The sequence below is a fragment of the Lagenorhynchus albirostris genome, chromosome X, assembly GCF_949774975.1.
Source record: "Lagenorhynchus albirostris chromosome X, mLagAlb1.1, whole genome shotgun sequence".
Taxonomy (NCBI): Eukaryota; Metazoa; Chordata; class Mammalia; order Artiodactyla; family Delphinidae; genus Lagenorhynchus; species Lagenorhynchus albirostris.
In genome coordinates this window covers 801,801-824,050 of record NC_083116.1, presented here as the reverse complement: position 1 = coordinate 824,050, position 22,250 = coordinate 801,801, and the positions used below count along the sequence as shown (strand labels likewise).

The following is a 22,250-nucleotide window of genomic DNA, read 5'->3' as shown; positions in this document are numbered from 1 at the left end:
TCTGTGCATTTCTCAACAGCACCGAACACCCAAATAAAACCATTCTGGCCAGCCAGATGTTAGAATGTAATATGCAAAGGAGAAAATCACAGGGAGAAGAATGGAACAAGGGAGATTAGGTCTGAGCAGGTTAAGTGTCTACTTTGGGGTCCTGTAAAACGGTCATTCATCAAAGTTGTGGAAGCCATTTAGGCCTTTGCTAATCCAGTGTGGGCCACAGACCAGCTGCATTAGAATCACCTGGGAGCAATTAGACACGCAACATCTTGAGCCCTATTCCAGATCTACTGAATCAAACCATACAGTTTGAGAAACAATAGCTTAGGGCAGAGTCGGCTGCAGCTGTGAAAGGGGACTTGGAGTAGGCGGCCTGCCATATGGTCTCAGGATGACCTTCCAATAATGTGTGTGTGAGTGTGTGTGTGTGTGTGTGTGTGTGTGTGCTGTGGGGCGTTAATTAACGATCCCTTGTGTATGAATTCATGAGACACATGTTAATATCCAACTTCTGGGGTTTAGGAACTTGACATGTCTAGGTTCTACAGAAAAGTACATGACATATTTAAGGAATAAGGAACACAGTTTGAGAAATATGGTAGTAATTCCAATTCAAAAGGCCTAGATTTAAATCATGGTATATAGAAAAAAGAAAGTTGAAAATCCTCTCTCATAAAACACCTGGGATTCTCTATCTGCTTGAATACACTAAAACAGGAATCAATGTATGGCTGTTATATAATCAGACATCAGAGTTATAGTATTATGGGGAATTTAAAAAATTGTTCTTCCATGTAACAATTTTTTCTTCCTATGGGATAAAAATGTTAATAAATGTATAGCATTGCCCCAGAAATCACAGCATTTAAAAAATATTTTTATTGGAGTATAGTTGATTTACAATGTTGTGTTAGTTTCTGCTGTACAGCAAAGTGAATCAGTTATACACATACATGTATCCACGCTTTTTTAGATTCTTTTCCCACACAGGTCGTTACAGAGTATTGAGTAGAGTTCCATGTGCTATATAGTAGGTCCTTATTAGTTATCTATTTTCTATATAGTAGTGTGTATATGTCTATCCCAATCTCCCAATTTATCCCCCCCTTACCCCATGGTAACCATAAGTTTGTTTTCCACATCTGTGACTCTACTTCTGTTTTGTACATAAGTTCATTTGTACACTTTTTTTTCGATTTCACATATAAGTGATATCATGTATTTGTCTTTCTCTGTCTGACTTACTTCACTCAGTATGACAATCTGTAGGCACAGCATTATTTTTGATAAATAGATCTGCTTCATTTTTAACTCAATTATTGTGTCTTGATTAGATACCTTCTTAGGAAGACAATGTATTAATTCAACAAATAGTTAATGACTACAGAAATCCTAGACTCCATGTATTAGGTGCCAGAAACTATGTGCTAGGTGGCTTCACTGGTGAATTCTAATAAATGTTTAAAGAATTAATGCCAATCCTTCCCCAAACTCTTCCAAAAGATAGAAAAGGAGGAAAAACATCCTAACTCATACTATAGGGCCAGCATTACCTTGATACCAAAGCCAGACATATATACCAGAAGAAAGAAAATTACAGACCAATAGCCTTTATGAATATCGATGCAAAAATCCTCAGAAGAATTCTAGCAAGCTGAATCCAGCAGCATATTATAAATATTACATTCCATGTCCAAATAGGAATTATCCCAGGAATGCAAGGATGGCTCAACATAAGAAAACTGATTAGTCAAAACCACATTGATAAAATGAAGGGGGAAAACACCCTCATGATCATCTTAGTTGATGCAGAAAAAGCATTCAACAAAATCTAACAACTTTCATGATTAAAAAACAAACAAAAAACACCCAGCAAACTAAGAATAGAAGGGAAATTCCTCAACAAAATAAAAGGCTTTTATGAAATACCCTAGCTAATGTCATACTCAATGGTGGAAGACTGGAAGCATTTTCCCTAACATCAGGAACAAGAGAAGAATCCTTGCTTTCCGTGCTTCTACTCAAGACTGTAACGGAAGTCCTAGTCAGAGCAATGAGGCAAGAAAAAGAAATGAAAAGCATCGAAGTTGGAAAGGAAGTTAAACTACTTCTATTCTCAGATGACATGTTCTTCTGTACAGGAAACCCTAAAGAATCCACAAAACACATTAGAGTTAACAAACGAATTCAACCAAGTTGCAGTATACAAGATCAACACACAAAAATCTGTTGTGTTTCCATATCCTAGCAATGAAAAAATAATCCAAAATGAAATTGACAACAGTTCTATTTCACACAACATCAAAAGGAATAAAACACACAGAGATAAATTTAGCCAAGGAGGTGCAAGGCTTGTGACTGAAAACTACAAAGCACTGCTGAAAGAAATGAATGATGACCTTAAAAAGAAAAGGGGAAGGACAGCAGATTTTGTGGACGGGAAGACTTAATACTTTTAAGATGGCAATCCCACCCAAAGTTGTCTAGAGATTTAATGAAATCCCTATGGAAATCACAATGCTCTGTTTTACAGAAATGTAAAAGCCAATCCTAAATGCATACGGAATTTCAAGTGACCTTGAATAGCCAAAATAATCTTGGAAAAGAAGAAAAAAGTTGGAGGACTCACACTTCCCTATTTCAAAACTTAGTCCAAAGCTACAGTTATCAAAACTATGTGGTACTAGCATAAGGATAGACACATAGATCAGTGGAGTCCAGAAATAAACCCATAGATCTATCCCATGGGTTGTAAACTCAAATGAGTTGAAAACAGGTGTTCAAACAGAACCCTGCACAGGAATGTTCACCAGAGCACTATGCCCAACGGGCACAAGGTGGAAGTCACCCAAATGTACATCAGCTGCTGAGCGGATACACAACATGTGTGGTCTAGCCATGCATTGCAATGTTATTCAGCCTGCTGAATATTATTCAGCCAGGAATATTATTCATTTGGAAGCAGATATATAGTCGTGATGGTGGCCCAGCACCGCCAGTGTATACTTGGTGCCCCTGGATGGTCCGCCATTAGCTGCCTTCTCTGTACAAAGTTCCCATCTGGTGGACAGTGAGAGTTCCACCAAAGAGAGGGTCCAGCGAGCACAGCGAGCAGGATCCTGCCTGCGCCATTTCTTTGCAGGCCCAGGACCCCGGCGGAGGGGGTGGGGGCGGGGTGAGGTGGGGTGGGGGAGGGGTTATGGGAAAGCAGTGACCTCACAGGGTGCTCCCCGACCAATGAGGGCCCGGCCTATGGTCGCTAGGATACGGAGGAGGGGCCTGAGAACACCGGTTGTCTTGAGATGCTGGGACCAGCAGGCACAACCGACCGCCCCTCATCCCGCCGCACCTCATCCCAGCGCACCGCAGAGCGAGGCCGTCGCAGAAAGCGCGCCCAACGGCCAGCATGCCAGGGAAGAGGGGCCGTCGAGGGTCACCCGGTCGCCGCTCCCACACCGCCCGAGCCGAGCTGTCCTTCTCCGTGAGCCACATGGAGCGCCTCCTGCGGGAGGGCCACTATGCCCAGCGCCTGAGCTCGTCCGCACCCGTCTACCTAGTGGCCGTCATCCAGTACCTGGCGGCCAGGGTCCTGGAGCTGGCGCGCCATGAGGCCCAGAACAGCAGCAGGAGGCGCCTCACTCCGGAGCCGGTGGACGTGGCGGCCCGCAGCAACGCGCTGCTCAGAGACTTGTTCAGGACTATAGCACCATCTCCCAGGCGGCCCCGGCCCAGCCCTAGCTGCCCAACGACACCTGGGTTCCCGGCCCCTGGGGGCGCGGCCGTCAGGCGCCAGGTCCGCTCACCGACCGACCGCACAGCCCGGGCGGCCCCGGCCTGCCCGCCGCCTTGGGCACAGTCACTGCGAGTCAATAAAGTGTTTCAAGAGACCCCCTGCGCATGCTTCACTCACTTGGAGTGGGAGGTGGTGGTGGTGGGACACCCCTCGTCGGAGGGATGGGGGCGGGGGTCTGGCCGGAGTTGGGGGGTGCGGGGCGTGGAGTCGGGGGTCACAGACAGAGAGGAGCGGTCTCCCACGGTGACAGTGCATGGGGTGGCCCTGGGTGGGAGAGGCTGGCTGCGGCGGGGGTGGGGGCGGACAGGGGCCTGGGGTGAGGCCGGACAACAGAAGGCTGCCCCGCTGGCTCTGAGCAAGTCGGAGCCAGACCAAAGTCCCCAGAGGGACGGGGTTCCTTGCGGCGGCGCTCAACACCGCGAGGGCGGTGTCGTGATAGGGTGAAGGTGCCAAGGCGACCGACCGCCCTGGGTGCGGGAGGCAGGGGTAGGTGGACAGAGCGCTTGGCATGGACTCCCATGGGGCAGGGGCTTTGACGGGAAGATTGAGGCATGATCGGGATTGGGGTGGGCAGGACACAATCAACACATAGGCAAAGTCGGAATTAGGGTCACACAGGGTCAAGAGTTTTTGGCTGTGTTCCCCTAGAGATGCCAAGAGATGCCCTGCTTGGCAACCTGCGTAAACAAGCTGTCACCTACCGATTGGAGCCCTGGTCTGGGAAGATCCCACATGCCACGGAGCAAGGAAGGCCGTGCGCCACAACTACTGAGCCTGTGCTCTAGAGCCCGAGAGCCACAACTACTGAGCCCGTGTGCCACAACTACTGACGCCCGCGCGCGTAGAAGCCATGCTCCACAACAAGAGAAGCCACCGCAATGAGAAGCCCGCGCACCGCAAGGAAGAGTAGCCCCCGCTCGCCGAAACTAGAGAAAGCCCCTGCACAGCAACAAAGACCCAACACTGCCAAAAATAAATAAATTAAATAAATAAATTTGTTTTAAAAAGCTGTCACCTAGCAACAGGGGGCGCCCAGCCAGGCCCCGCCCCAGCACCATTGGTCCGCTCACAGAACCCCGGACAGCGGGCCACGCCCCGCCCCAGGGCCCCCGATTTGCATACACCACCCGCAGCCTGTCCCGGCCGGGCCTCCGTGCTTGCTAGTTTGCATATCACCAGGGCGACGAGAGCTCCGGGCGGCCGAGCCGGCGCGGTCGCGTGGTGGGCCGGAGCCCGTCGCAGGGCACGTCTCAGCCCGCCGCCGTCGCCCAGCACATGCGCCCACTTGCGTCAGCGCGCCCGGAAGTGCCTAAGCGGCGATCATGGCGGCTTCCGCGGCCGGCCTGGGTGGTGGTGCGGGCCCCGGGCCTGAGGCCGGGGACTTCCTGGCGCGCTACCGCCAGGTGTGCAACAAGCTGAAGAAGCGGTTCCTGCGGAAGCCTAACGTGGCGGAGGCCGGCGAGCAGTTCGGCCAGCTGGGTCGCGAGCTGCGCGCACAGGAGTGCCTGCCGTACGCGGCCTGGTGCCAGCTGGCCGTGGCCCGCTGCCAGCAGGCGCTCTTCCACGGGCCCGGGGAGGCGCTGGCGCTGACCGAGGCCGCGCGCCTCTTCCTGCGGCAGGAGCGCGACGCGCGCCAGCGCTTGGCCTGCCCCGCCGCCTACGGGGAGCCGCTGCAGGCCGCTGCCGCCGCCCTGGGCGCCGCCGTGCGCCTGCACCTGGAGCTAGGCCAGCCGGCTGCCGCCGCCGCGCTCTGCCTCGAGCTGGCGGCCGCCCTGCGCGACCTGGGCCAGCCGGCCGCCGCCGCCGGCCACTTCCAACGCGCCGCGCAGCTGCAGCTGCCCCAGCTGCCCCTGGCCGCCCTGCAGGCGCTCGGCGACGCCGCGTCCTGCCAGCTGCTGGCGCGCGACTACAGCGGCGCCCTGGCGCTCTTCACGCGCATGCAGCTCCTGGCGCGGGAGTACGGCAGCCACCCGGTGCCGCCGACGGGGCCGCAACCCCCGGCGCAGCCGCAGCCCAAGCCGCCGGCGCCGCAGCCCGGGGCCGGCGCGGCCTCCGCCCCACCGCTCGCGCTGCTCCTGCCCGGCGCGGGGGCCGCGGCCGCGGCCGCGCCCTCCCCCGCCGCGCTGGGCGCCTTCGCCGACGTGCTGGTCCGCTGCGAGGTGTCCCGCGTGCTGCTGCTGCTGCTCCTGCAGCCGCCGCCCGCCAAGCTCCTGCCGGAGCATGCGCACACCCTGGAGAAGTACTCCTGGGAGGCCTTCGACGGCCACGGGCAGGACAGCAGCGGCCCGCTTCCCGAGGAGCTCTTCCTGCTGCTGCAGTCCTTGGTCATGGCCACCCACGAGAAGGACACGGAAGCCGTCAAGTCGCTGCAGGTGGAGATGTGGCCCCTGTTGAGCGCCGAGCAGAACCACCTCCTGCACCTCGTTCTGCAGGAAACCATCTCCCCGTCGGGCCAGGGGATCTGACGAGTCCCTCCCAGCGACTCTGTGCCTGTCCCCGAGCCTCACGCACCCGCCTGCGCGTTTACGGGGACACAAGAGGCGTTGACCCGGCGCTTCTGCCTTTGCAGTGTATCTTACCCCTGTTGCCACCAGAGGAATGTGGTTGACTACAAGTTACGTTGTTTCCACAATAGCGGCAGAAAAAAAACCATATGGTAGAATCGGAGTAGAGTCTCCCATTCTCTTCCCCAGAAACTGCAACAGAACCATGAGAGTCCCTTCCGCCCCCTTTCCTCTTCTGTTTTCACCCAACTGTCCCCACCCACCCCTCTTCCCCCGCAAGGCTCCCCTCCCCCCGCGTCCTTCTTTCCGACTGAGGGTTAATTTGCACAGCTCTGGCTCGCTACTTAAGCTGCATGATTTTTTCACGATGACTCTGATTAGCGTATTTCGATGTCCGCCTGCATGATCGCCCAGTTCCCCCTGTGTTTCATGCGCCCCGTACGTGTTCGTGGGCATCATTGGATTCAGTACTACGCTGTTGTCGCTACAGCCCTCAGTCCATGATAAAGCCATTCTGACCCTCCTAGCTTGTGGTTCGTATTTACCTTATCTGTAAAGTGGGAATAGCTTATCTACCTGGCAGGAGGCGGCAAGCAGAAGCAGATAGCTCCCTTTTAGCTCCAAGATGGATTCGTTCATTCGAAATGGACAGTGTGCCTGTGAATCTACAGAGATCATTTGCGATGTGGTCCTTTCTCAGCTGCCGTGCGAATGTGTTCGGTGCAGAGCGGGGTGGGGGTGGGGGTGAGGGTGAGGGCGGGGTGGGCTCCAGAGCAGAGGTGTCAGACGTGCACTGGAGTTTGCATTTCTGGCTCCACTTCGAGAGGTACGGGTAATCCACGTGGCAGCTTTTATTTGTAGTGCAGGTCCTTCTACAAATCTTAGTTAACTCCAATATGTAAAATCGGCATGCTGCTTGGGTATCGTGTGATCGTGTGTATGCCAGACTGTGCCCTTGTTCCCCAAAAGCAGGATGGCGTTCCATTTTTAAACACTAAATTTCCGAGGCTTTTTGGTCCAAACGTTGCATGCAAACCGACTTAGCTGTTTTCTCAAATTCAGTTTTATTTCCTTTAGTGTTGAGAGTGATGGTAGGAACTCTTCAGAATGTAATCTCATTCATTCGGCTTGGGAAAACGCATCCTTTGGGCTGAAGTTGTAGACGGCACTAATCTTTTGAGGTGAGATCTAAGGACACAGTTTGGGAACAGATCTTGGTTTTGCGTATTTGGGGGGGAGGGGGAATATGTGGAGTGTTGTCACTATGAGTTAAGTGTCCCAAAGTGGATGGGGCTTTTAGGGTATTCCTTTCTCCTTCTATTTCAGCAGTGTGGAAGCAGTGGCTGAGGAAATGTAGGGGAGGCCCATGTGAGACAGATTCAGCCACCCTTCCTGTGCTCTCCCTTGGCTGCCCGAAGGGTCTTTCCGAGCCCTGAAAGCCTAGTCCAGCTTGTTGCCACGGTGGTAAGGGTGCGTGCTCCCCTGTGCTCTTGCTTTTGCTGGCAGACTCTTGTCAGCCTGGGCTGCAGCTCTGGCCTCCTTCCTATTGTCCTTATGACAAGAATGCTTAGGAGTTACGGGCCGTGACTGGTGACAGCATTTGGGTTTGGGCGCAAGGAGAAGCCTCCTTAGACCTCTGGTCTAAACTCCTTGCTTTGAGGAGGTGGGGGGAGGGATTACCAGAGAGCCTGGTATTGGGTATACAAGCATTAACTATAGAAAACGCTAAAGATTTTTTTCCGTTTGCCATTGGTTCATTTATGTATCTCCCTCAGAAACTTCATAGCACGGAGAGCTGGGCCAAGGCCAGATTTCAGTGATTTTGACAGAAATCTCTTGCTATATATCAACTTATGTTGACAGGACATGACTAGTTTTCTTTTTAACTTGAAAACCAGAGGGAAAGATCTGCATCATTGAAATGTTCATTGACAATTCAAAATTAACATTCAAAATATTATGAAATATTGAAAATAGTGGCAGTGAAGCAGTGATCCTGAAAGGGTGCTTGGGCTCCCCTTTATAAGGGACTTCTATGATGAGAAATGTTCCTTATGAAAAAATATTCTGTATGTAAATGGTACAAAGATATTAAGGCATTTGAGAACCACTATACTGGAGGAAGACGACTAAGACTGAAATTTGTAAATTGGGCAAAAAGCTCTGAGATAGAAGGGTTCTGGTTAATGTGAACTGTCTAGGCATCTCTACTGCCATTAGACTAGACCAACAGTCCACAAACACTTTCTGTAAAGGAGGAGAGAGAAATATTTCAGTCTTTTCACACCACATAATCTTCCTTGTTTGTTTGTTTTTGAAACTTTAAACACGTAAAAACCATTCTTAACTCACAGTCCATATGCAAAAGCGGGTTGTACTCCAAGTCCATGGGCTCTAGCTTGTGCAGCCCTTCACTAGAACTTAGAACATAGTAGTTACTCAATAACTGTTCAAGGAATGACCCTCATGAGTGTAGTTAATAACTATTTTATCTTTGTCATTGAACAAGAAAGTTTGAAAATAAATGAACTAGTCATTTAACTCCAGATTCTAAGAAACAAGAAGATAAATGAAAGTGAATTTTTAAAATTTTAAACAGAAATTAATTAATTAGAAAACACCACCTTCAAATCTATGTTTGATTTTAAGACCAAGAGTTGATTCTTTTAAAACCCAATAGAATAGATAAACACCAACTCTGATAAAGGGGGAAAAAGAGAGATACATGTGTGCATGTAGGTAAAGATATATGGCATGGGAAGGGAGATAGAACTTTAATGTACACATTTACAGCAATTAACTATAGGTAACAGAGAATGAGAATGCCAGTAATCAGATAAGGAACGGAAAAGATAGTTCAAGTATCTACCACTAAACGAGGCACAGTGGCTTTTCCATCCAATTTTCATTAAACAGATGATTACTACGTTAATTAAACTATTCTAGAGCAATAGTTTAATGGAAAAAGATGGAAGCTTTTACACTGTTTTCAAGGTTAGTATAACTCTAATGCCAAAGCCTGATAAGTACAGCCCCCCAAAGAGGTAAAACAACTTTATTGATTGGTACAGATAGAAAAATTCTAAACAAAATGTTAGCAAATTGGATCCAGCTAAACTTTAAATGACTGAGACACTATGACTTAAGGGCAGTTTTCCCAGGAATGCAGCATCACGTTTGCTGGAGCCCCAGCTAGGACTGGCTTGTGAGAGCCAATTGTGGGCGTCTGCTCCCAACTCTGCATTCAATGACACTGTGTCAGCAGCTTGAAATCAGGTGTGATGGGAATATTTACATCATGGAAATCAGCAAACACTACAAATAAAGGCCTTTGTGCTGACTGCCCCCCACTTTGCCCCAGAGCTGGTTGTTAAACATTCGCCAGCCCACCATTGAGTGTGAGTATAATCTGACAATAGCAAAGAGAAGAAATGTGATCCTATCCAAGATGCTGAGAAAGCATTTGATGAAATTCTACAGCCATTCCAAATAAGGTAGGAGTAGCAAGAAGCTAAAAATATTCGAAACTAACAGCATGTTAAACAGCAAAATATGGGATCCATTCCCATTAAAGTCAGAAGCAAGATCTGCTAATATTTAATAAACATATGCTAATATATCTATATCTGTACATATATATCACACTGAAAACAAAAGAAGAGCAAAGAGCATTTTGGTCACCATCCAAGTCTACAAAGACTAGTATCTGCTGCAGCCGCTGATGGACAGTGCACTTGGTGTTCAGAGGAAGAGATGAATGGGATAACAGGATGAGGCACTCTGCTTTAGACAGGAAATTAAAGATGATAACAGGATGCTCTGTGCTTTGGACGAACAGGCCGTTAGGTAGTTAATATGCATTTCAGGAAGAATTTTAATGAACCCTGCTTCTTGCATCTTCCCGTACATAGAAAAACACTATAATCGTGAACTCGAGGTATCTGTTCTTTGTGAATAGCAGTAATATTTTACCAAGATTTATGCTTGACCGCATGTATTCCTTAACAAAAAAATCATGTAAACTAGCCTCCCCTCAACCCCTTTGGAGCAGTTCCTCAGAGCTATCTGAGAGGCTGTCTCCCAGGCTATAGTCATCAGTAAGACCCTGAATAAAGCTTGATTCACAACTCTCACGTTGTGTATTTTTCTTTTAGTTGACAACACAATATATAATGTTTATGTGTTTGTGTATGTGTCTGTGTGTGCGTGTATTAATCACAAAGGCATTTAGAGTGATTACTACTTCCTGTTTACCAGGTCCTGTCAGCATAATGTCATCCATGTAATGGACCAGTATGGTATTCTGTGGGATGTCGAGATGTTTGGGGTCCCTAGGGTCTATATTATGATAAGGAACAAGGGAAGTGGCATTGCCTTGAGGCATGGACAGTAAAGTTAATACTGTTGTTCCTACTTCATAAATGCAAATCTATTCTGATTTTGGTTGTCAATGGAAATGAAGAAGAAAGCATTTTCCAGGTCTGTAGTTCCATATTAGGTGCCTGAGGCTGTGTTAATGCGCTCCAGAGGAGATACTACACCTGGAATTGCAGGGTTTTTGTCATCACCACCTGATTAAATTTGTGATGATCTGTCATTTTTCCATGACTCGTCTGGCTTTTGTAGTGGCCAAACAAGGGCCCTAAGGAGACTAGCCACTGGCTTGGGAAGCAACTATTCAGGGTGTAGTCACTGAGAGACTTGTATGCAGAGCATGGATGACTGCTTCAGAGACTGGGGAAGGGTTACCTCTTCAGGCAAAGGAGGTTCAGGGCAATTTGGAGGTTTGCAGTTCTCAGCCTCATGCATGTCTGCCTACATGTACCCATCCCGGGACTCCCCTGGTGGTTTAGTGGTTAAGACTCCAGGCTTCCACTACAGGAGGCACGGGTTGGATCCCTGGTCGGGGAGCTAACATCCTGCATGCTGTGCAGCACAGCCAGTTTTAAAAAAATGTACCCATCCCTGGTCTCAGAGTTCCATTCCTCTCCACCAGTGCCCTTACCTTAGCATAATAGGCCTGGTGGGACTGACCATTTAATTGTCACTGTGACTCTGCAGTTCACATGCTCAGCTACTAGATTTGGTATTAGGTCCAAGTATCTGCCTGTAACCACAGGACATGGAAGGCTCCTCCAGAGCTCCATGGATGCATCCTGATTCTCTGTGTATGTTCATGGGTGTTCTTTGCATATATTCACAACATTTAATTTCTTTTTTCCCTATGTATGCTGTAAAAGGAAGGGCCATAAAAAGAAGACAGGTCACTCTACAATCAGGTATGCTAAACTTGTTGCCATAGCAACTAAATGCCACTGTCAATTTAATCTCCCAATGTCTTCCTCACCATCTGTAGCTCATCCCATTGTATCACTCACTGGTGATAATCTGAGAAATTGTGATGCCACCGCATGTCATAGGTTACTCCGCATCCAGTCTTCTCCCCAAGCAGGGAATTATACCTGTGCTCCTTGAATATATTAGCAACATAACCCTAGAATTCCATTTTGAAGGTCTGTTTCCTGGGGCTACTTTTGGCAGCAATTACTGTACGAGGCAGGGTTCCAGCAAGAAACACGGAACACTAAAATTCGTATAATTTGAGGAAAAGTTAATAAAGGTACTAGCTAAGAAGGCGGGGGCAGGGTGCTGCCATCCCTAGGCCTGGAAGGCTGAGGAGAAGATTAGGTAGACAAAATGAGCAGAAATTCTGTGCATTCCTCCTATTGAGAAGTGGGGTCTAGGTCCCTTCCCCTTGAACGTGGGTGGATGTGTGACCTGCTTATAACCAACAGAATGTATTGCAAGTGATACTACATGACTTAAAAGACTAAATTAGAAAAGGTGACGTCATCTCCACCTTGCTAGTTGGGCCAGTCATGCTGGGAGAAGCTACTTCAGTCAACAGCCCCAGAGGTCGCTCAACACCAACCACCAGACATACAAGTAGAGATGCTTCCAAATGATTCCAGCCCCTAGCTGTCACATCTTCCCAGCTGAGGCCCCAGATACCATGGAGCAGAGAGACAGGCCATCCCTGCTGTGCCCTGTCCAAAGTCCTGACCCACAGAATCCAAGAACAAAACGAAATGGGCTTTTCTCATGACGCTAAGTTTTGGGGTCATCGGCAACTCAGCGATAGTAACTGGGACATGTAGAGAAAACCACTTTGAGGGGAGCAGTGGCCTTCAGTGGAGAGTTACAGCCAAGGGAAGAAATACCCTGATATTCCACATGCCAGGCTCACAGAAGAAGAGGCGTGGTAGCGAAGCAGGAAAACAGATCTGAAGGGGCAAACAGAAGTCATCTTGCATGGGGCCATTTTAGGATTTGAACCTTATTCTGAAGACAAGAGGGAGACATTGAAAGGTTTAGGCAGGGGACTGATAGTATGATCCCCAAAACGATGTGCAGCTTTTATTAGAGAAGAGACTAGAAACAGAAGAAGACTAGTTAGGAATGTAACATAATACGTCAAGTGCGAGGTGATGGGGCCTCGGGCTGTAGTAACAACTGTATAAATGAAACAGAAGAGATGGGAGAGGTGTTACCAAGGAAGAGTTGGCTGGATGTGTGGCTGTTCATCAGGGGGTGCAAGAATGAGGGAAAAGTAGATGATGAAGCTACGGTTTTGAGCCCGCTTGCCCTTTTGTCACTTCAGACCTAGAATATCCATAAGCAAACTGACAATCTTATCAATCTACCCAGTCAGGAATCACATGTTTCTCTCAGCAGAGCACCTGTTCATTTCTATTACCTATGAGATCCTTGATGCTGACACTTTTTTGTCCATATGTCCGTAGTCACTCCTATTGCCCATGAGTGGAAAATTCTTTTTTGGGGGGTTAAATTTGTGGAAGCTATGAGTGTTTGTTCCATACCTGAAATCTGTCAAAAGCTCTTTAAAAGATTCATGCATTCTCTTAAAAGGACTAATTACATACCATTAAGGTCCCAGTGGAATTCCCTCGGTAACTCCGCCACTGCTTTCCATCAAGGCTATACATGATGATAAATTGAGAGATGTAGAGGCTGGAAAACTTCTGACGGGCGCCCTGGGTCATGATGCTGTGAATAATCATTGGTGTCAACAGATCCACCTACAGATGAAAACAACCCTTTATTTTAAATGTATGTACCACCTTCTGAAATCATTTATCAGCTTAAGAAGAATCTACATGGTTACAGATACACCCAGTATTACCTTGGAGGTGCAGGTGAAGCAGAGACCAATGCTGAAATGTGGATGCATGTGAAGCTGTGGAATAAATGATGGGAACATGTAGGAAATGTGCTCACTGAGTTCCCAGACTACTTCCTGACAAAGGAAAGCACTTCCACATCATTGAGCTCCAATTTCCTCTGCACACATCCTTTGTGCTGCACAAATTTAGTGCGGCTTCTTCTCTGTTTCCATTTCACTTTATATATAATTTCATTATAGTAAATTATTGCACCACATTGTAAAGTTTTCATGCTTTTTGCCTTCCTTGTTAGACTGAGATCCTTAATGCAGTAAACCTGTCTGAGTCACCTAACCTCTCTATGTCTCAATTTCTTTATCTGTAAAGTGAGGGAATGATGGTATTTATGGCAAAAGGTTACCAGAGGATTAAAGAGTTAATACATTACATGTGCTGAGCTCACTGCTGAGCAGTAACGGAACAGTTACTACCTGTTAGCTTTTATATTCTCTCTAGCCCCAGCACCTAACGTAGCATCTGACGTAATACTGATGCTTAGCACATGTTTTGGAATGAATGAGTGAATAACAGTGGGTCTTAAAGAGGTGGGCATGGGTCACGCAAGCATTACAAGGCAGTAGCTATTACAGGAATTTTGACATCTGTTACTGCCCTAACAAGCCACTCAAACTTAACTTCTCCCAGATTGGACTGGTCATGACTCTTGTGCTTAATGACTATCTTTTTCAGTTGACTGTAAGCTCCATCTATACATACACTCATTCATTCAAAGAATATATTTTTAGCATTTGTTATGTGCCAAGCACTGTTCTAGGTACTGGGAATAGAGTCGTGAACAATTAAAAAAAGAGTCCTGCCCTCATGGAACTTAAATTTGAGCTGGGGAAACAGACTATATATTATATATATGTTTTATTTGTTTACAGCTACACAAAGAAACAGTACAGTTCAACATAAGTCATGATTTTGTACCCGGTACTTTCAGTTGCTTATGCCACTTATTGGCTGTGTGACATGGGACAAGTTATTTAACTTTTCTGTGCTTCACCTTCCTTATCTGAAATGAAGATTGTTGTGATAGGGATTTAGTCGCTTGATTTGTTTTCAGTACATAGTAAGGAAGCCCTGTATACTTTAATATTTTGATCATGATTTTGATAAAGTATAAAAAAGTTTACTGATCAAGTCAGTAAACTGTGTGAAACTGGAAGACTAGAGAATACTTTGGGAGACAGAGCTTGGCAAGCTGGAACACTGGCCAAATCTAAGAAGCGGAAATTTAATAGGCTGTATCACTCAGGGTTCTTTGGCTATGCTTGGAAAAGGTGCTCTGTTTACTAGTCTCATCAGACTGTATCCAGTGAGGCAGATAGATTTCCCCAAATAGAAATGAGGATGCTATTACAAAAAGGAAATACATAGAACAGATGCAGGGCAGCCAAATAGATTAAAATGTCCACTATGCGGTGATACATATAAAGTTGAAAGTGATAACCAAAGAAATACAAGGTGAGAACATCTGGTTTGGCAGCTTCACAAACAAAAAAAATACTTAGGAATTAGCGGTCAGGTCAAATTGAGTCATAATTGGCAGTGCCTACAAAACAAAAAAAAATGAGCTGATGTGGCATTAACAGATGTACTCTTTGTGTCTGCTTGCTGGTAAGCTAGCTCATCTTTCCCTGATCCCTATTTATTATTTTATTTTAATTTTTAAAATTAATTAATTAATTTATCTTTGGCTGCGTTGGGTCTTCGTTGCTGCGTGCGGGCTTTCTCTAGTTGCGGCAAGCGGGGGCTACTCTTTGTTGCGGTGCGCAGGCTTCTCATTGCGGTGGGTTCTTGCTGCAGAGCATGGGCTCTAGGCACGTGGGCTTCAGTAGTTGTGGCACGCGGGCTCATTAGGTGTGGCTCGCAGGCTCTAGAGCGCAGGCTCAGTAGTTGTGGCACACTGGCTTAGCTGCTCTGCGGCATGTGGGATCTTCCCGGACCAAGGCTCAAACCTGTGTCCCCTTCATTGGCAGGCGGATGCTTAACCACTGCGCCACCAGGGAAGTTCCCTATTTATCATTTTAACCTCAGGGAAAATAGGAGAGCAGATGCAATCTTGCAAAGGAGTAAAGTATGTAGGGGAATTTCCTCAGCTGACTGAGAAAAAGATGAAAGCTGACGGACTAGAAGAGGATGCAGGTGGGGGAAGTAGGTGGTAAAACGTGTGTAATTAGTCCTGACTGATCACATGTTGACGTGAAAATATTTTTGGATATTTCGGGTTAAAGAAAATGTATTATTATTATTGTTATTTTTTTGGCTGTGCTGTGTAGCTTGCAGGATCTTAGTTCCCCAACCAGGGATTGAACCCAGGCCCTCAGCACTGAAAGCACAGAGTCCTAACCACTGGACCACCAGGGAATTCCCAAGAAAATGTATTATTAAAATGATTTTCATTTTAATGATGTCCCTTTTTTTAATGCAGCTACTAGAAAATGTAAAATTACATGTGTGGTTTGCATTTGTGGGTCACATTACATTTCTATTGGACAGCACTGCTCCAGAGGAAATGGGGAAGTGAGAAAATATGAAAGGCTGGGTCATTTAAAAAGAAATTGAGTTAATCTAGGACACTTTCAGTTATGGCTCCAAGTTGGTTTATCAGATTGGACTAACTTCAGTAGGTGTTTCTTACTACTGGGTGGTGTAGAAATGTGAAGAAGAAAGATTCAGTTTTAGAAAATGAAGAAGCCACATTTTCTTGGCTTGTGGGATGGGGGATTGAGCCATTTGTTTTTGTATTAAAATGAAGGGACTGGAGGACTCAAGGACATCTAGGCAGTTGAAGGCATCTAAAGATAGAATACAGTCTTGGGAGGTGGTAAGTTCAATGTTATAGAAAATATTCAGAGATTCTAATCCCAACAGAAAGATTAAAAACACAGTGTACTCAATTCTATTCCTGAGTCTTTCATTCCTGACTCTTTTGGTACAAATCATAAACCACTCTATTCTTCAGTTCTTTCCTCGTCTATTACATGGAGTTTGATGAAAATGACTTTGGTATAAAGGAGATATAAAACTATAAAACGCTTTGAGCTTGCAAGAGGAATGTGTGATGTGATGGAATGCGATGCATTTTCTAACCTTGATCCAGGAAAAGGGGTCCTTGGTGCTCCAGGCATTGATTGATCCAGAATAATGAAGTCTGGCCAGCTTTGGGGCCCACTGTCCTTTGCCCAAGAAAGGGGAGAGAGATTAGATTCAGCTGGGTTGGTCCTAGTCATTTAGGAATAAAATTACTCTCTTGAGAAAGGTTAATGCTAGCTGTGGAGACGTTAAAGGCATAAAGCATATTAGTATCAATGACCACCAATGTGGCCTGCGGGCTGTAGATTGAGAACTCTCATCAATGACTACTACCAGGCCTGTCCTTGTTGTCCATTGTATTTTCTAAAATTTAATAATTTTGTTGATTGTTAGTACCTCTAGTTAGCTAATACTGGAATGTGTTACCATCACTATCAAATAATAATATTATTTCTTTATTACCTAACGTATGTTCACTGGAGAAAAATTAGAAAATAAAATATAAAAATAAAACGTAAGTAAAAATAAAAATAAAAGAAGTAAAAAACAACATACTTCCGCCCAGAGAAAAATAATACTATTTTAGTATATAACTTTCAAGCCTCTTTTTCTTTCTTTCTTTTTTTTTTTTTTTTTTTTTTGCGGTACGCGGGCCTCTCACTGTTGTGGCCTCTCCCGTTGCGGAGCACAGGCTCCGGATGCGCAGGCTCAGCGGCCATGGCTCACGGGCCCAGCCGCCCCGCGGCATGTGGGATCCTCCCGGACCAGGGCACGAACCCGTGCCCCCTGCATCGGCAGGCAGACTCTCAACCACTGCGCCACCAGGGAAGCCCTCTTTTTCTTTTCTTTTTTTTTCAAAGTGGCCTTACAATTTGGTAATTCCTCCAGCAATTTGTTTGTTTGTTTTTCAAGCCTCTTTTTCAAATGCAATTTTTTCCCTCTAAAACAGAGTTTGGCCAACTTTTTTCTGTAAATAATTTAACCTTTGCAGATCATCTTGTCTTGTTGCAATTACTTAAATGCTGTTGTAGAGCAAAAGCGGCCACAGATGATTGTAAATGAAAGGGTGTGGCTTCTTTATGGACAGTGAAATTAGAATTTCATATAATTTTCACATGTCATGAAATATTATTCTTCTTTTGTTTTTTTCCCCCAATAATTTAAGAATAGAAAAGTGATTCTTAGCTTGAAGGCCATACAAAATCAAGTGATGGGCTGGATGTGGCCTGCGGGCTGTAGTTTGAGAACTCTCTCTAGATCCAGTTCAAGCTTTCTATCACTGCTCACAGAAAAATGTAGCTTCTTGCTACAGTGAAGAGAATGGACTCAAGGGAAGCCATATGGAAGGCAGGCAGGACATTTAAGGAGGCAGTGGCATTACTCAGGTGAGAAGTGATGATGGCCTGAATTAAGATGCTCACACTGGGAAATGGAGAAGAGAAAATAGACTTGAAAGGCACCTATGGAGACGGATTGGTTATCTGAATCTTTCCAATAGAAATAAAAAAGATATAATCAGCCCAGTGCTTTACGAGAAAGGAATCGTATTTACCATATTGTCCTGAAGCTGTAATCTGAAAATCTCTAATGCGTCCAGAAGCCATTCCCAGTGGAGTCTGACATTCTGAAATCACATGAAGGGAGCACAATAGTTAGAAGTGCAGAAAGTATAGCTGCACAAATGCAAGTCAATGAGAACACCAACAAATGCTCATATTTTTTAGTGTTTACTATGTGCCAAGAACTGTACTAAATATTTTATTGTACTATATCATTGAATTCACTCCAACAGGTAGGTGCTACTGCTACTCACATTGTGCAGCTGAGGAAACTAGGGTCAATACGTAAGTAGACCAGTGGTTCTCTTACTTGTTTAGGGTGAAAACTCAAATTCTTCCAAATGATATTTGTAAGTTATCTTTGGTAACTGAACCAAAACTAAGTTTCAAAATTTGCTCTTGGAGCTTCAGGGTCAAAGTGTTCAAAGCTTCAAGCATATCTGCCCTCCTCTGAGGGCTCTGATGATTTCTACCAGCAATATTCATTTTAGATTTGGAAAGGACTGTGAGCTGGTATTCGTTTCCCGACAAAAGCAACCGTCCTAGGAAGGGGGAAAGAGGTATAGAGGTAGGTGCCACTCACTCCTGTTGTACACCAGGAAGAGCGTGCTCATCCCAGCTTGCAGGTGCTCGCCAATAAGACATTCTATCCGCCAAATTCCAACTTTGGATGGTAGCATTTCCACTGTCTCAAAAACACCTTATCAAAACCAAAAGGAACAAAAATTATTTCTTTTCACACAAATGGGCATAAGATACACTGGCTTATGCAGAATATCAAAGGAGATCTACCCAAGTCAGTTGCACCATTCTTGGACCCCTCAAACCCAGAGTGCTTGGCATGTGACCCCTACAGCTGGAGGCCCTGGAAATTGAGTACTGACCCCAGGAAATGGGAGAGACTGGGTGACGGGATGCTTTGGTGGTGGAGACAGGAGAAAGATTGGCCTGCACTCAGTGCCTTTCGAAGCCAGAGGTGTATTTCTCATTGACGAGATGTGGGCTCCCTGCCTTGAGGGGTAAAGTAACTCCAGGAGCAAGAAGCTAGAGGGTGAATGCTGAGGGGCTGAGGAATCAGTCACAGTGACCACCCAGAATAAAGGTGGAAACAACCAGGTCAAGGGGATTTCATGAGGGACGGTCCCAAAAGGGAGTCTCTGAAGAGCCCCTGAAAGTACCCCACCAAACATAGAGTCAGATTGAAATATCTGCCTGGTGCAGACAGTGGTGCCATCCCTCGCCTCTGCCCTTGCCCCGCTGCGGTTCAGACCAGCAACAGCCAGGAGTGCAGGGGGAAGCATAAGGTAGCGAGACAGAAAACTCAACCAACTTGGAGGACGAGATACTGAACTTAAATCAAGTTCAGAATTTTGATTAATATCTTGGAGTAGACATTGTAATTTGTGACCTGAACTATATTTGTGATGTAAAGTGACTGCAGGACTGTTTATTACTTAAGAGTGAGCAGAGTATGGTAGGAGGAGCTTCAAGATGGCAGAGGAGTAAGACGTGGAGATCTCCTTAGCCCCCGCAAATACATCAGAAATACAACTACATGTGGAACAACCCCTACAGAACACCTACTGAATGCTGGCAGAAGACCTCAGACCTCCCAAAAGGCAAGAAACTCCCCACGTACCTGGGTAGGGCAAAAAAAAAAAAAAAAAAGAAAAAACAGAGACAAAAGGATAGGGACGGGACCTGCACCAGTGGGAGGGAGCTGTGAAGGAGGAAAGGTTTCCACACACTAGGAAGCCCCTTCGCGGGCAGAGACTGCGGGAGGCGGAGGGGGGAGCTTCGGGGCCGCGGAGGAGAGCACGGCAACAGGGGTGTGGAGGGCAAAGCGGGGAGATTCCCGCACAGAGTATCGGTGCCAACCAGCACTCACCAGCCCGAGAGGCTTGTCTGCTCACCCGCCGAGGCGGGCGGGGCTGGGAGCTGAGGCTCAGGCTTCGGTTGGAGTGCAGGGAGAGGACTGGGGTTGGCGTCGTGAACACAGCCTGAAGGGGTTAGTGCACCACGGCTAGTGCACTGCAGGCTCGCCCCGCATCCGTACCCCTCCATCCCCCTGGCCTGAGTGAGCCGGAGCCCCCTAATCAGCTGCTCCTGTAACCCCGTCCTGTCTGGGTGGGGAAGAGACGCCCTCAGGAGACCTACACGCAGAGGCAGGGCCAAACCCAAAGCTGAGCCCCTGGGAGCCGTGTGAACAAAGAAGAGAAAGGGAAATCTCTCCCAGCAGCCTCAGGAGCAGAGGATTAAAGCTGCACAATCAACTTGATGTACCTGCATCTGTGGAATACATGAATAGACAACGAATCATCCCAAATTGAGGAGGTGGACTTTGGGTGCAACTGTAGACTTGGGGTTTGCTTTCTGCATCAATTTGTTTCTGGTTTTATGTTTATGTTAGTTTAGTATTTAGAGCTTATTATCACTGGTATATTTGTTTATTGATTTAGTTGCTCTCTTCCTTTATATATATATATATATATATTTCCTTTTTCTCTTTTTGTGAGTGTGTATGTGTATGCTTCTTTGTGTGATTTTGTCTGTATAGCTTTGCTTTTACCATTTGTCCTAGGGTTCTGTCTGTCCATTTTTTTTTAGTATAGTTTTTAGCACTTGTTATCACTGGTGGATTTGTTTATTGGTTTGGTTGCTCTCTTCTTTTTTTTAAATTGCTTTTTAATTTTAATAATTTTTAAAAATTTTAAAAATTTTATTTTATTTATTTATTTTCCTTCTTTCCTTTTTTTCTCCCTTTTCTTCTGAGCCGTGTGGCTGACAGGGTCTTGGTGCTCCCGCTGGGTGTCAGGCCTGAGCCTCTGAGGTAGGAGAGCCGAGTTCAGGACATTGGACCACCAGAGACCTCCCGGGCCCATGTAATATCATACGGCGAGAGCTCTCCCAGAGATCTCCATCTCAACGCTAAGACCCAGCTCCACTCAATGACCAGCAAGCTCCAGTGCTGGATGCCCCACGCCAAACAACTAGCGAGACAGGAACACAACCCCACACATTACACCTAAATCAATTAGAGAAAGAAGAACAAAAAACCCCAAAGTTAGCAGAAGGAAAGAAACCATAAAGATCACATCAGAAATAAATGAAAAGTAAATGAAGGAAACTATAGCAAAGATCAATAAAACTAAAAGCTGGTTCTTTGAGAAGATAAACAAAATTGATAAACCATTAGCCAGACTCATCAAGATAAAAAGGGAGAAGACTCAAATCAATAGAATTAGAAATGAAAAAGGAGAAGTAACAACTGACACTGCAGAAATACAAAGGATCATGAGAGATTACTACAAGCAACTCTATGCCAATAAAATGGACAACCTGGAAGAAATGGACAAATTCTTAGAAATGCACAACCTGCCAAGACTGAATCAGGAAGAAATAGAAAATATAAACAAACCAATCACAAGCACTGAAATTGAAACTGTGATTAATAATCTTCCAACAAACAAAAGCCCAGGACCAAACGGCTTCACAGGCGAATTCTATCAAATATTTAGAGAAGAGCTAACACCCATCCTTCTCAAACTCTTCCAAAATACAGCAGAGGGAGGAAAACTCCCAAACTCATTCTACGAGGCCACCATCACCCTGATACCAAAACCAGACAAAGGTGTCACAAAGAAAGAAAACTACAGGCCAATATCACTGATGAACATAGATGCAAAAATCCTCAACAAAATACTAGCAAACAGAATCCAACAGCACATTAAAAGGATCATACCCCATGATCAAGTGGGGTTTATTCCAGGAATGCAAGGATTCTTCAATATATGCAAATCAATCAACATGATACACCATATTAACAAATTGAAGGAGGAAAACCATATGATCGTCTCAATAGATGCAGAAAAAGCTTTTGACAAAATTCAACGCCAATTTATGATAAAAACGTTCCAGAAAGCAGGCAGAGAGGGAAATTACCTCAACCATATATGGGCCATATATGACAAACCCACAGGCAACATCATTTTTAATGGTGAAAAACTGAAACCATTTCCACTAAGATCAAGAACAAGACAAGGCTGCCCACTCTCACCACTATTATTCAACATAGTTTTGGAAGTTTTAGTCACGGCAATCAGAGAAGAAA

The 22,250-nt window shown here is 45.9% G+C and overlaps 3 protein-coding genes across 3 annotated transcripts in view; 2 read left to right on the top strand and 1 right to left on the bottom strand.

Annotated features, from left to right (window-relative positions):
• F8 (coagulation factor VIII) overlaps window positions 1-22,250 on the bottom strand; it is a 118,135-nt gene that overhangs the window by 11,625 nt on the left and 84,260 nt on the right. The window contains exons 19-22 of the mRNA XM_060138837.1: window positions 18,723-18,839; window positions 18,133-18,204; window positions 16,638-16,723; window positions 13,239-13,394 (exon numbers count right to left, since the gene is read on the bottom strand). Of these exons, the coding sequence (XP_059994820.1) occupies window positions 13,239-13,394; window positions 16,638-16,723; window positions 18,133-18,204; window positions 18,723-18,839 (431 nt within the window). The remainder of the gene's footprint in view (window positions 1-13,238; window positions 13,395-16,637; window positions 16,724-18,132; window positions 18,205-18,722; window positions 18,840-22,250) is intronic.
• On the top strand, window positions 3,404-3,735 carry LOC132513544 (histone H2A-Bbd type 2/3). The gene is given in 2 exon segments (XM_060138016.1): window positions 3,404-3,697; window positions 3,700-3,735. Coding segments are annotated over 2 exon segments (330 nt in total).
• Window positions 5,053-10,427, top strand: F8A1 (coagulation factor VIII associated 1). Its single transcript, XM_060138838.1, has one exon. The coding sequence runs from the start codon at window positions 5,113-5,115 to the stop codon at window positions 6,253-6,255; it is 1,143 nt and encodes a 380-aa protein (XP_059994821.1). The 5' UTR covers window positions 5,053-5,112; the 3' UTR covers window positions 6,256-10,427.

Excerpts from the sequence above, each read along its gene's own strand:
- F8A1 (XM_060138838.1), top strand. The coding sequence starts at position 5,113 with ATGGCGGCTTCCGCGGCCGGCCTGGGTGGTGGTGCGGGCCCCGGGCCT.